Raw genomic sequence first — 15161 nt, 5'->3', positions numbered from 1 at the left:
TTTTAACTATCTGTTGTTGACCCTTCCTGTCTGCCTTTTTCGTACTGCACAGTGATACACCATGTCTACTGTACATCTGTCAAAGATCTTGGCTTTTGGAGTACATAGACCAGCTCTCTTCAGCATTCTCTGAAAGTAGAAGTATTGGTGAGCTTCCTTGATTGTGGAGGATCTGTTCTGGGAAAGGAGTTTGTTCACCAAAGTCTGTGGGATAATACCAGTTTGGAAAGTATTGAGTTGGGACTGAAGTGGGAGGGGAAGTATCTTGCTAGCAACGGAGGGAGTGAACTGCTGTGTAGCTAAGATTACAGAGGCGAAGAACTTCGGGTCAAGAGTGGAGAAGGAGTACAAAAGAATGAATTGTAATTATGTGACATCTTTCCCACGCTCTGAACATCCCACATTACTTTACTCATAGTGAAATATGGGATACTTGTCTGATCAAATGAGCATGGAGTGCAAAAGCAGGAGGTCATCGTACAACTTGCTAAAACGTTGGCTAGACCTCATTTGGAGTATTTTGTACAGTTCCTGTCTCCACACTAAAAGGAAGGATGTGATTACATTTGGAGAAGCTGCAGTGGAGATTCACTGGAAGTGGCCTGGGATGGAGTGTTACAGTTATGAGGAGAGACTGGTTAACATGGGATTTCTTCCCTTGAAGGGGAAGAGGCTGAAAGAGGACCTGATTTTTAAAAAAAAAATACATATATATGAAATTGTTAAATATAGTGGATTGGGACACATCAGGACCAGCACATTTTGTCTCAACTAATTAGCTGTCCCAATTAGCCAATGTTTCATGGAAATAATTTAAAAATGTATAGAAGAGACAAACTACCATTTAACTGAGTAATAAATTATATATTTAGTTGAAATACAGAACAAACTAGAACACTACCAATACTAATACAATACTATAAAACTGTGTAGTAGTTCCTAATAGTTATCGATGGAGGAGACATCCAGTGTACAATGCCATGTTCTTTTGATTGACTGTATCAGCACAATCACCTAATACAGATAATGGACTGCATTCATACGGTTCTTTCAATGATTGCATTCTCCAAATCTTTATTTTCATTGTAACATTCAAGATCATTGTCGATACCTTCAGATTCTTTTGTTGTTCCTAACTTGTTGAAGCAGTGAAATCATTTCATTTTCACTCCTGGCCTTTTCTGGCATCTCCAAGCCTGAATGCATGAAACTGCAGTGAGCCAAACTTTTCTGAATTGTCTCACTACTTATTTCTCACCAATTATCAGTGAAAAAAACATTTAGTTTTTGAACACAAACACATGCAACTAATGCTATTTAAATTTGATCGCTCTAAGCATGGCGTAGTGTATAATGACCACACAAATGCATATGACTGATGCTAGTTAGAAACCGTTCAGCAACAGCATCCTGTTCCAGTTAAGTGGCATATTGTCTCAAATCAGTGAAGGGAGTTCCAGCTACTTTCTCGATTACTTTTTGTTCTTTAAGATTGGTTCCAAATAAGCGACTGCCCCAGTTAACCAATGGCCAATTAACTGGAATCCACCCTATAGGGTAAATAGTCAATAAGTTTGCCTTGTAGTAAAGCTGTTTAAAGGTAAAGGGAAATGTTAGGGTAAGGAATAAGAAGTTTAGAGGGGATATGGGAAGAATTTTTTTTCACCCAGAATCAGGAGTACATTACTTGAATGGGTAGAGGGAAAAATATCCACAACATTAAAGTAGTATTCAGACGAGCATAGAAATCTACAGAATAATGGAATTATTATGGATGGGTATTATAGATGGTTGGCATAGATGTGATGGGGTGAAGGACCTGTTTCTATGCCATTTGACTCTAAAGTATTTTTAATGTGCAGTCATTGTTGTAAGATGGGAACCTATGGAGACGTATCAAGAGCGCTAAACACCAATTAACAGATGATCAATTTTAGTGTTGAAGTCCAAGTGAAAAAATTTGGCCAAGACAGTGCATAGGCTATAAATATGACAAATCTGTACCTAAGAATGCATGAAGGACAAATAATAACTAACAGTGCCAGACTAGCTATACATAGCAGAACTATGTAAGATTTTGACAAAAGCATTCTTAATCTGTACTGCACTAGACTAGTTGAAAGTGATCTCACTGCTCTAAATTGGAATGTGCTGACCCAACATCTCACTATAGATGTACAGATCTTGTCAAAATCTATAGCACTGTACAAAATCTGGACTGTGCAAGTCCAAAGGAAAGAACACACTAAATCTAGACTGACCTTAAAGAAATTAATTAGAAAACTAAATCAATGCAGTATTGGTCTATCACTGCACTAAATCTCTACTGTACTGTTCTCAAGAAAACTGAGATCATCAGGCTAAACCTGCGCTGGTTGGTTGGTGGGACAGGACACAGTGCTCATAAATTCAGTTCATTGCTTACCAAGTGAAAAACAAGAGACATTGTAGAGAGTGTGAATTCAGTATGGGATGGTGAGGAAAGAAGAAACTGTTTTGCTGCAATGTCTTTATTTTTGAGTAAGCTCAAGGGTTTTTCCAATTTTGTTTGATGTTGGTGCTTTGTGTAAATTTACACTCAGTGGCCACTTTGTTAGATCCAGGAGTGTACCTAATAAAGTGGCCATAAGAATGGAACCCAGTGTGACCTTCTGCTGTAGCCCACCCACTTCAAGGTTTGATGTGTTGTACGTTCAGAGATGCTCTTCTGCACACCACTTGTAATGCATTATTTGAGTTACCGTCGCCTTCCTGTCAGCTTGAACCAGTCTGGCCATTCTCCCCTGACCTATCACATTAGCAAAGTGTTTTCTCCCACAGAACAGCCGTTCACTGTTTTTTTTGATTTTCACACAATTCTCTATAAACTGTAGAGACTGTCTGATACCCAAGATCATCCCACGGTCAAAATCATATTATTATTATTATTATTATTTAGAGATGCAGCATGGAATAGGTCCACTGAGCCATGCTACTGAATTCCCACTGAGCCGTAGCCTAGTCACAGGACAATTTACAATGACCAATTAACCTAGCAACTGGATTGTGGTAGGTAACCAGAGCAGCTGGAGGAAACGCCCCATTCTGATATTTGGTCTGAACAGCAGCTAAACCTCTTGACCATGTCTGCCTGCTTTTGTGCATTGAGTTGCTGCCACATAATTAGCTTATTAGATATTTGCATTAATGAGAAGCTGTACCTGATAAAGTGGCCACAGAATTGTATGTGCATCCATACAAAAGTTTTGTAACATGCTGAACAGTGAAAATAATGAAGAATATAACATAGGCATTCAGGTTGTATATGTAGACTGCAGTACGTGGGAGCTTATAGAGTGCAGATTTTGTCTAGAACTAACTTGTTTACAGAGTACAATACTGTGAAAAAGCCTTAGGAGTGTATATATACTATAGAGCCAGGGAGCCTGAGACTTTTGCACGGTACTATAATAACTTAATGTATTGCACTGTACTGCTGCAAAAAACAGATTTCATGACGTATGAATGATGATCAGTGTGATTCTGATATGGGTCTCCATTGTGGACTGAGACTGAGAGTGAGAAGGGGAATCATGATTGGGAAAGGGGAAAGGGAGAGGAGAGGGAGCAAGAAGCACTAGAGAGGCACTCTGTAATGATCAATAAACTATTTGTTTGGAATCAACTGGCTTTGCCTGGTTTCTCTGGATTGGGTGTGTCTGTACCTGTGCCACCCCTTCCCCTGGCACTCCTTCTCTGCCACCTGTCCCACATTCCTCCCATGATGCTCCAGGCTCACCATTCCCAGCATACTTTGCTCCTGCCAGATTTGCAAACTCAGCACTCCATGTTGACAAATACAGTACTCAGCAAAAGTCTAGCTCTATGGATGTGCCTAAGACTTCTGAACAGAACTATACATCTCAGCTTGACCTCCTCAGTTAAGAGTCATCGAACTAATGTGTGGATTAGGAATACAGATTTAGTCAAGGTGCTCTCAGTAACCAACCTGAGCTGGGCCCATGTGAGTACCTATGGCTATACCTTTGTTATGTTGAAAGTGAGACGAATCAAAAAGAGAAGTAGTTGAGGGTGAGAACAAGTTCTGCCAGTTGGGCGAGGATGTTAGTGAACTACTGGGATTGAGTTCCAGAAAAAAGCAGAGGAGTCTAAGGCCTTCTTGATGGGGGTTGAGGTGGGGTAGAGACTGAGGTGAGTACAGGCCCTGAGCAATCAATGCTCTTCGTACATTTAACATTCCATTCCCAAGTTCACTTGTCACCTCAAATATCAGTGTGAATGAATTCCTTGAACTTGTTTAGAGGAACTTGAGATAACAAAATAAAGGTACTTTCATGTTAAATATAATTTTGTATGCTGTATATTCTTAAGCTCAATTAAAATTCTTCTGCATGCATCCTAACCTGTCCAGTCCTATCCACTTATTCCCCCATCTTTCTGGCATTCATTTCAAGAAGACTAGAATATAAAAGCAAGCATGTAATGTTGAGACTTTATAAAGCACTGGTGAGGCCTCACTTGGAGTATTGTGAGCAGTTTTGGGCTCCTTATCTTAGAAAGGATGTGCTGAAACTAGAGAGTTCACGAAAATGGTTGAAAAGGATTGAATGGCTTGTCAATTGAAGGGTGTTTGGTGGCTCTCGGCCTATATTCACTAGAATTCAGAAGAATGAAGGGTGACTTCACTGTAACCTATCGAATGGTGAAAGGCCTTGATAGAGTGGATGTGGAGAGGATGTTTCCTGTGGTGGGAGAGTCTAAGGCTGGAGGGAAGAGCCTCAGAGTAGAGGGGTGTCCTTTCAGAATGGAGATGAGGAGGAATTTCTTTAGCCAGAGAGTGGCAAGTCTGTGGAATTCTTTGCCACAGGCAGCTGTGGAGGCCAAGTCTTTATGTGTATTGAGGCCAAGGTCGATAGATTCTTAATTGGTCAGGGCATGAAGGGATACAGGGAGAAGATTGGGGCTGAGAGGAAAATTGGATCAGCCGTGATGAAATTGTGGAGCAAACTCAATGGGCCAAATGGCGTAATTCTGCTCCTATATTTTATGGTCTTAAAGTCCTTTTGAGCACAGTCCTTCTATTCAAACTGTTCCATGGAGTTCACCTACCTAATTCTGCACCACCTCCTTAGATTATTCTGTGTTCCTATGCATTCCTGACCCATACTAGTGAAGGCCAAACACTCCTCTGTATTAATCTGGATTTTCTTTTCAGAACCATCACCATGTTGAAGATACTGCATGAATACATGTTGTTATTATAATTCAGTTTGCCAGCAGGGAGTTGAGAAATGCTCATGTTGAGGATTTCCTAATTAGTGACTAGGGCAGCTGACCCCTTTCATTTCATAAACATTGAATTTCACTGCTCATTAAATATTCTGCAACATCATTAAAACTGTCAACGACAACACTGAATTTTCATTTCTTGCAAGCTGTATTTTCCTCTTTCTCCTTTGATGTCTATGTACAGGAAGCCTTGTCTGCCACACAGCTTAATGATACAGTTCTCTAGCTATTCGCTATTTAAACTGCTTTGAAGATTGGGGGGGAAAAAAAACTTTTTCCCACCATGCTGCCTTTAAGGCTTATGGTATTATAAGATTATAGCACCCAATCGTTCCAGAAGTAATTAAATTTTAGTGGGTTTACAGTTGGCTTATATACTATGCTTTACCAATACCAGCATTTGGCATGTTCAATTTCTGAAGGTTTCCATCGTTTGACGGTCTGACATTGCTACCATGGTAATCCCGATCAGACATTCGAGGCAGAGCTTCTATTTAACGTGGTACTTGTTGAGAATTTATTATTACAGTAATATTTGAGTAGTATTGTATATATATTGTTTGATTAAGCATTCTTTGTTTACATAATTTATTATGGGTTGTCTGTAAAAGTACATGAATTGCATATGTCATTACACCAACATGCACACCTCACTAAAGTAAAACAAAGTAGACACGTTCATCCCAGCTCCTTTATTTACCTTTCAGTTAGTTTCTAGAGTTACAAAACATAACAGCAGCAACAAGTAAGTTTTAAACGAACCTGAGACAACTACCTAGCTATTGAAGCACAGTACATTTTTTTTTTGGAAGGGGAGCAAGAGAGAAACGTTTTGAATTTAAAAAGAATGCGCAGCATTTGTTTCTTTGGAAAGGGGAGAGAGATAGTCTAGTTAATAAAAAATAAAGGCAGTAAACGGATTAAATTTACGAGTTCATAAAATGAGTACCTAGTGATAACAATAAATATAAAAGAACAGAAATGACTGGCTATGTCAGAAAGATAGACACGTTTGATAGCAAAATGGATAACTAGCTGAGGTATACTGAACAAATTGAGTAATATTTTGAAGCAAATGAAATAGCCAACGTGAAATGAGTGCCAGTGTTGCTGAGTGCAATAGGTAGAAAAACATGCAGTTTACTTAGAAATTTAACTGCTCCAAGCAAACCAGCTGGAATGAGCCTTGCTGATATTGTGAAGATAATCTAGGAATATTTAGAACCAAAACCGTTGTTGATTGCAGATCACTTTAGGTTTCATAACTGGAATCAAAAGGAAGGGGAATCCATTTTGCTTTATGTGACCGAATTGAAGAAATTGTCTGAGCATTGTGAATTCAGTGATGGGCTTAATGATGCACTGAGAGATTGTTTAATTTGTGGATTCTTAAAGGAAAGTATTCAAAAATGGCTCCTAACTGAAGCATAACTCACATTTAAAAGAACAATGGAAGCAGCAGCCTGAACAATGGAGATGCAAGTGAGTTGCAGTCAGAAATGAAAGTGAGTGTGAACAAAACTGCAACCTGTCTGGCCAAACAAATAGTGTGTCCGTTGTGACAGGGGCTCACATACACCAGACCAATGCAGCTTTAAAGATGCATTTTGAAGCCCTATAATTACAAAGGGAAGGCAGAAACAGCTGAGTCATTTCATGGTTTGTTTCTGGCAATGAATGTGCCATGTAACGGGAATCGTTGCAGTCAAAGTTGGTTTAAATGGATTCTCTCACTGAGTTGAGGCAGCCACAGTTGATTGGCAGAACTGTGTCCAAGCAACTGTAATGTGTTTTCAGCATCTTTGTTAAGGGATCTGAAGCCTCAAGGAAGATTGTAGATTAAAAATTAACAACCTTTCCTCAAGTCTGTAGAGAATGATGTGGGGAAAGATATGAAGGAAATTAAGTTAACTCCTTGTCTGGGAACCAGTTGTGGTGGAGGCTTGCAGTGGCTAATGCTTTGTGGAAACTAGTGAGGAACTTGGCACTCTTTAAATCAGAGAGCCACAGATGTAATCAATGATGAAATCCTTAATAGCATGTGGCTATCTCATGTTATGGTTTTGATCAAATGTTTTGCTTGTCCCATGTATACTACTGGCACCTTTGTTTACAGAGACATGTTCTTATCCACACTTCGATACTTGTTTTCTGTTTTGTATTTACCTTGACATGCAGTTTTGTCTCTTTATTTGTGTTGTATAGCGCTATGCCAGTGGCTAGAAGCAGAGTGGTGTGGCAGGAGCCAAGAAACTCCATGTCCTAACAAAGCCTCAGGTAAAGAGTGGAAAACAGCTGGACCTGATCTCTCAGCTTTCTTTTTCCTTTCCAAAATACACCTCCCTCTGCTTCTCCAAATTTTGTAGATTTTACTGGAATCTCTCCTGGTGCTTCATTCCTAGTTGAACAGCAATTATGTAAATTACTATGGTGCAGCTGCTGCAGTTGATTGTCAGACCCATCTCCTTCAATCTCTTTCCTCCTCCTGCACTAGGGTAGAGCAATATCATCCTTGCTTGCTTTTTGTCCACAGACAGTTCTTGTCACGACAGGGCGGTTCTCGAGGACTTGGTGCCTTGGTGGACATTACTGTCTTGGTTGGTGGTGGTGTTGGTGATGGGATTGGACTCTATGCTTCCCTTACCTGCTTTGTTCTGCCTGGCTGTGGGTTTGCTGAAGTCTGTATATATCTGATGAACTTGAATTGGTGTTTTCATAAAAACAAATTAGACTGCATATGTTGATTGTTAATTACATCCGCTAATATCGTGGGAAGTTTCAAACTGAGTGAGATACAATTGACGTTGGAAAAAATTCTTGCCTTAAATCTCGGAAACACAGGTAATATCTGTGAGCAAGCAACATAGATAACGTTCCAGGACAAAGACCAGATGCTTTAGTTCTGACAAAAGTGCTTTGGCCTGAAACATAAACTCTTGTTTCTCCTTCCACAGTTGCTGCCTGATCTGCTGAGTGTTTCCAGCATTTTCTGATTTTATTTCAGATTTTTGATATCTGCAGATTTGATTTCCATCGAAAAATTGTTTCATATCTTCTATTGTATTTTCATTTTTTGTGATCATTGGTTTCAATTTCAGCGAACAGCCCATAATGACCAAGTCAAATATGAGTCATGTCTCTCCCTTCCCCCATCTTGGTGATTTACCTAATGTAGGATTCCCAAGCATCCATCTGTTTTGTCATACTTCCTTATGATGCTAGAGTAGGCTGTTCAGCCCATCAAGTCAATGCTAGTTCTTGACACAATAAAGATGATCCACCCCACCACTTAATTTCACCACAGTCCATTCTCACATGCATTAGCATTATTACCCCTCCCTGAATCTCCCACCAGCCACCTTGGTACGACAGGGTACTTTGCAGTAGTCAATTAAACCTACCGACCCACACGTCATGTCGATGTGAGGGTTGACTGCAGCATTCAGGGAAAGGCTCATAGGAGGAACTTGTAAACTGATGATCTGGACTGAACCAGTGTTTCTGGAGTTGTGAGGCGGAAGCTCCACAAAATGTGCCACTATTGTTGCATGGTGCATGATCCAGTTGTTGAATTAAATACTGAGTGGCTTCTTGCCCAACAACTGCCCCTCTGTGTTTACGTGACTGGACAATGACCAGATTTCAAGTTGACCATCATTTTCCCTTCAGCACTTTGCCCCACTTTGAGTCCAGTAGCAATGATGCAACAGCAGACTGAGCAGATGCAGTCTGTAAAACATTCCTCTGCATTGGCCACTAACCAGTAAGCCAGTAGGCTGTCTTTAACAAACAACTCTGTTGCTGGTGATAGGTAAGTTTGGGTGAGCCTTTCCATTGCCCCTGTGTTGGCAGTAGGTATGAAAGCTCCTTTCTGCCACAGAAATTGGTCATTTTGCCCACTCCACATGCCTTCTCACACATCAACATATCCTTGCCTCTTATACCTATCTGGTTTTCCTTTAAATGTCCCCATTCTTTTCACCTTGATTAATCCTCGAGGTAGTGATTTCCATCTTCTCACCGCTCTCTGGGTGAAAGAATCTCTTCAAACACACCTGTTTGAATTTTTTTGGGATTGATGGACCAAGTTCTGGTTTCATCTGACCTCAACCATCAAACCTGTTTTGATGCTGCAGATGTGTCAACCCACACAATCAAAGAAACAAACTCACTGTGCAAACCCTCAAGATAGTAAATAAAAACGGTTATTACCTAAGTCTTAACCTTAAGTCATCCTCATAAACCTTGGTGTGCTTTGTGCCAGGAAATAAACCCACTGCCTACGCTCTGAGCTCACCTTACTTGAAGTGGGGCATTTCTACTGGGTTGGCATGAAATGTCCCAAACATTGCCATCCCATCCAGCACTATGATCTATGCCCACACTGAGACCTATAAGCAGATTAGGTAGTGGCCTTTCAACCAGATGATGCTTCCTTTATTGAAAAGTTAAAGTGGAAGAACTTTAAAACAAAATGGGTGTCTTCTAATAGCTTTGCAAGGTGTTTTCTCATTGAGGTGAGTAGGCAATCATGATTTGCTGGTGTTCGTAGTTTAGCTGGAGCTGAAAGTTCAAAGTAAACTTATTATCAATGTGCACCTACGTCACTATGCACAACCCTGAGATTCATTTTCTTGTTAGCATACTTAATAAATCCAATAACCATAATAGAGTAATAAAAGATTACAACCAGTGTGAAAAAGACAACAAACTGCAAATACAGAAAAATAAATAAATAAGCAATAATGATTGAGAACATGAAATGAAGAGTCCTTGAAAGTGAGTCCGTGGGTTGTGGGAATAGTTTAGTGATGGGGCAAGTGAAGTTATCACCTTTGGTTCAAGAGCCTGTTAGTTGAAGTGTAATAACTGTTCTTGAACCTGGTGGTGTGAGTCCTGAGACTCCTGTACCTTCTTCCTAATGGCAGCAGTGAGAAGAGAGCGTGTTCTGGGTGGTGGGGGTCCCTGATGATGGATGCTGCTTTCAATGCGACCATGCTCTATGGAGATGTGCTCAGTGGTAAAGAGGGCTTTACCCGCGATAAACCGGACCATATCCACCGTCTAAAATCTGGCAATTTCCTGGTGACCTGCATAATTTACCATCTCTTTTCACTTTTTAGGGGAAAACTTTGATCAGAGTCCATTGAGGAGAACCTTCAAGTCCAAAGTGTTAGCCCATTATCCTCAAAATGTGGAGTACAACCCTTTTGATCAAGATGCTGTCAATATGGTGAGTTGTGGATTTTAATGTTTTCTTTATTCATTGCTCCTGTACCGTGAATCCGAGGCTACATCAGCTTGTAGATTTGACCAAAGTTGCAATAGTAATATTTGGGTTCAGGTGTTTTCTTTCTCTCTTATTCCGATTTCATGTGTGTAGCCATGATTCTCACAAGTTAGTTTGCATGACCGAAGTTTTTCCTGTAATCATTGAGATTGTCCCGACATGGATCTCATTGATCCTCATGGGAGTTTTGGCAAGAATGATCGCCCTGACTTTGGATCATCCTGAGTGCAGAGATCTGTGTGTTTTTTTTAGGGAATTTTTTGTTCGTTAGTGAAGGTGATAATCAGAGGTGCTATCAGAAGGACCTTATTGATGCTGTGTGCATATTTCGGGGTCACCTGCTTAGCGAAGTAATGTGCGAGGTGCTCGATCTTTGGATATCTACCTGAGTCTCCTTTGTTTTCCTCTCCCACTCCAAATGTATATTTTGGTCAAGGTGTGAGGTATCATGCAAATGATTCAGAGCTAAGTCAGGAAGTACTTGCTCTTCTTGGGCAAATTTCTCTGTAAATTGGTGTTTGTAAACTGTGGTTCTCAGCAAGGTAAAAAAGAAAGCAATTGGATATTTGTTGTAATTCCTTCCGCTCATATTATGGATATTATCAGAACTGGTCACCAAAGTATGGGCCGCAACATGTTTTATTTCATCTTTCACCTTGACATGCAGCTCTTATTCAATTCCCACAAGTGCCTCAACTTTGATTGTTGCTGAAGGATCTTCTGGTAAAAATAAATGTTTTGGATATTCCCAGGGAAATTGACTGGGTTTTCATTGTGAAAATAATGATGTCACTGACTGGGTTTTCATTGCCTATTACCTGGGAACTTTTTGATCTTCTAGATTTATTCGGTGTTGGTTTTCCTAGGAGTTTGTCCTTCTGACTGTGAAACGCTGCATTAAGGCATTTACTCTTAATAAGACATCAGCAATAAAATGCACTGCTTGGAACATGATCTACCTATTGTTGACATGAGTACTGACAGAAAAAGGAAGAAAGAATGAGCAGTCAATCTATGTGATTGAAAAGCTGACAAGCCGATGAATTTAAATGGTCAGCCACTATGACTGTACTCTTGAACCGTCCCTTCATGTCAATAAGTTATTTAATGGGATAAAACCAGAAAATACTGGAAATATTTAACAGTGCCTGTTGAAGGGCCATAAACAGAGTTAAATGTTCCAGGTTACTCTTTCCACAGATGTTGTCTGTCCTGCTGAGTGTTTCCAGCATTGTATTTTTACTTCAAATGGTATTCCCGTGCCATAATCTTTCCAGTCCCTCTATAGTGGTAAGGGCATGGTGAAGAGGGCAGGACTATCTAACTAACCTTGCTATGTTATTACAGACTGCAAGTGTAGATTGTGCATTGCGGCCACCAGGTGTTGATTTTGTGAACTTCTAAAGATCATTCTATCTATTAACACACAACCCATGTCAGTCATCTCTAGTGAATGGAAATATCCTGTCCACAAGCCAATTCATGATATGGAATTAAATCCGCCACTGGGTTGTTGCTCTGTGTCCAATGAGGGTTGTGAAATACTCAAGTGGAATACTGTGCTCTTTTTAGACCCTGAGGGAATGTGATGCTTTGAAAATAAAAATCAGCTGCAGCATTACTTCATCACGCCCGCGATAAATTTCTAAAATGGTAATTACTTCACTCGAACTCCTAAAATAGTAATTACTTTTCTCAATCTCATCAGTATAATGAGGCACGCGGATGGTGGGATTATCATTAAGAACTCGTTCAAACAATTTTTGAAAGGAGCTGGGGATTTGTGAAGCCATCTAGGGTTATCAGATGACTTTCACAGGCATTGTGTGTGGATAAAGGGTACTTTGTTCACTTTTCAGTTGTTGCTCTTGGTTTGATGCTAATTTTGGGCAGCCATTTCCACTGACAGATTCCCTGAATGGTGAATATGATTTTGGTACATTTTACAGACATGCCATAGAATGTACACAGCCGATCAAAAATACCCTTGACAAATGATGGCTCTTACCACGTGGGATTCAATCAGGAGTCATTCAAGTGCTCATGTTATTTCTTGAGTTTTGCCAGAGACAGGTGCTTCATTTAGGAATTTATTTCAAAATGGGTCACTGGATTGAAGAGGTGGTATTATAGTCAAATTGTTGTCATTTGTATTTTATTTTAAAGTCTTTGCACTGACTCCAGCTTGAAGAATGGAGTCTTGATTGAGGGGATGGTTTACAATAGTGCGTCCACAGTGTTAAATGTGGCCTTGCTTCATCTTCAGGATTAGTAATTGATTTACTATTGTCACGTTAGTGAAAAGCTTTGTTTGCATACCATCCAGACAGATAATTTCACACATTGTACATTCAGGTTGTAGAAAGGGAAAACAATAACAAAATGCAGAATATAGTGGAGAAAGTGCAGTGCGTGTAGACTGAGAGATCAAGAGTTAATCTTTAGTGTGTGAGAGGTCAATTTAAGTCAGAAAACGGCTGGGTAAAAGTTGCCCTTGAGTCTGGTAGGTGTTCTTTAGCTTCCATATCTTCTGCCTGATGGAAGGGGGAAGAACTGAGACAGTAGCCAGGATGGAAGTAGTCTTTTGATTATGCTGCCTGCTTTCCCAAAGCAGCGGGAGATGTGAACAGTCAGTGGAGGAGAGGCTGGTTTTTGTGATGGACTGAGTTGTGTTCACAACTCTCTGCGTTTTCTTGCAGTTTTGCGCAGGGCAGCAGCCAAGTCCTGATGAAGGGCCTCAGTTCATAACCTCGAGTGTTCATTGGATGCTGCCTGACCTACTGTGTTTTCCCAGCATTTTATGTGTGTAGCCATACCAAACTGTGAGGCTTTCAGATCGGATGCTTTCTCTGGTACATCCGTAACAATTGGGGAAGGTTGTCAGGAACATGCTGAATTTCCTTAGTTTTCTGAGGAAATCATTATCATCACCAGTTTGAGCTTTGACTGCCATGGCCCACACACTCCTGTTTCAGGTCAAGTGGATCAATTCATTGGTATTCATTCAGTTCCAGTTCTCTGGCTGCTGTCTCCATCATCGTTTGTCTTTGCCTTCCTTTTGCTTCCTTCCCTTCAATCTTTCCCATAACTACCGTGCATTCTAACTCCTCTTTCCTAATCACATGTCCAATGAAGTTACATTGCCTTTTCATGATCTCATACATTATTCCTCTTTTTGTGCTTGCTCTGTTCATGACATCCTCGTTAGATATTCGTTTCGTCTATGATATTCTTTGCATCCTCTTCAGTACCGACAAAATAGCTGTAAGTTATAACACCATTAACGTTTCATGTAGAATGAAAACATGTTGTTCTGTTGATAGAAGAGCAGGCAGTGATCCTATCTGGTTTTGACCCACACTCATTCCTTTGTCAGCACGTACAAATTGATCTGCTTTAACTGTGCTGTCTACCTGAATAACAACAAATGCGGTCAGAGGTGACTCATTGGCTGTGAAGTGCTTTGATAACCTGCGTACTTGGAGGGTACACTACAAAATAATGCCTTTTTCCCCCTCTCTATTCTGAGTAGATGAAATGCCATGATTTACACCCAAAGTCCAGAGTCCTTCCTGTCTAACCAGCAGTTTGATCCACCAGTAATATACAGTATATTTGTGAGGGAGTGGGAGTTCTCAACATGGTCTGAGGGCTTGTGAAATTTAGCAGCACTTCAGTGCCCATCTCCAAATGTAGTAACATCACTACTACTTAGCTGACCAAGCTCTGAATGTTGGAATTGACAAGCCGTAAGAGATTCCAACAAGAGACCAACCACTTCAACCCAACAAACCTCTGTTGATCATCAAATCCCACTTACATTAATCCTACACTCTTCCCTTTTTATTCTCCCCTCGCCTCCCTCCGTGCCATTTCCACCACTCGCACACAGAGGGCAATTTACATTGGCCAATTTTAAACCTTCCAATCCACACTCCAGTGCAATATGGAAAGAAACAAGGAGGAAACTGCTGTAGTCGTGGAGAGAATGTTCAGATTCCACCCAGACAGTGCTGGTGGTCAGGATTAAAACTGGAATGATAGAGCTGTGAGCCAGCAGCCTACTTCAGGTGACCCTGTGTTGCCCACAAGGAATTTGAGGAATAACCAACTGTGCAGGCCTTGTGAAGAAAATATACCATTTTCAGACCAGAGGCTCTCTCCATTGTAGTATGTGGGCTTCCGTGTGTTAAAGACAATAGACTCAAACAACTGCCAATTGCCAACTGCCGACGGGACATCAACCGTCTCGACTTCACTGCACCTTGTCCCCATTCCAACCTCACTCTTTCGGAACGCTCTGCTCTCCACTCCCTCCGCACTAATCCTAACCTTATTATTAAACCCGCTGATAAGGGGGGTGCTGTTGTAGTCTGGCGTACTGACCTCTACCTTGCCGAGGCACAGCGACAACTCGCGGATACCTCCTTTTATTTACCCCTCGATCGTGACCCCACTAAGGAGCACCAGGCCATTGTCTCCCACACTATCACCGACTTTATCCGCTCAGGGGATCTCCCATCCACTGCTACCAACCTTATAGTTCCCACACCCCGCACTTCCCGTTTCTACCTCCTACCGA

At 40.8% G+C, this 15161-nt stretch overlaps 1 protein-coding gene across 8 annotated transcripts in view; it reads left to right on the top strand.

The window, feature by feature from the left end:
* dennd5b (DENN/MADD domain containing 5B) overlaps window positions 1–15161 on the top strand; it is a 300592-nt gene that overhangs the window by 108849 nt on the left and 176582 nt on the right. For 4 of the 8 annotated variants that reach the window (XM_063058246.1, XM_063058248.1, XM_063058249.1 and 1 more), the window contains exons 2-3: window positions 7495–7566; window positions 10413–10522. The exons of 1 other annotated variant lie outside the window; for it this stretch is intronic. In XM_063058246.1, coding sequence (XP_062914316.1) covers window positions 7495–7566; window positions 10413–10522 — 182 coding nt within the window. The remainder of the gene's footprint in view (window positions 1–7494; window positions 7567–10412; window positions 10523–15161) is intronic. 3 more of the 8 variants (XM_063058247.1, XM_063058250.1, XM_063058252.1) reach the window with 1 other exon arrangement.

This window comes from Mobula hypostoma, chromosome 9, assembly GCF_963921235.1.
Source record: "Mobula hypostoma chromosome 9, sMobHyp1.1, whole genome shotgun sequence".
NCBI classification, from domain to species: Eukaryota; Metazoa; Chordata; class Chondrichthyes; order Myliobatiformes; family Myliobatidae; genus Mobula; species Mobula hypostoma.
The sequence above is the reverse complement of the archived record's forward strand: the minus strand, read 5'-3'. Positions and strand labels throughout refer to the sequence as shown.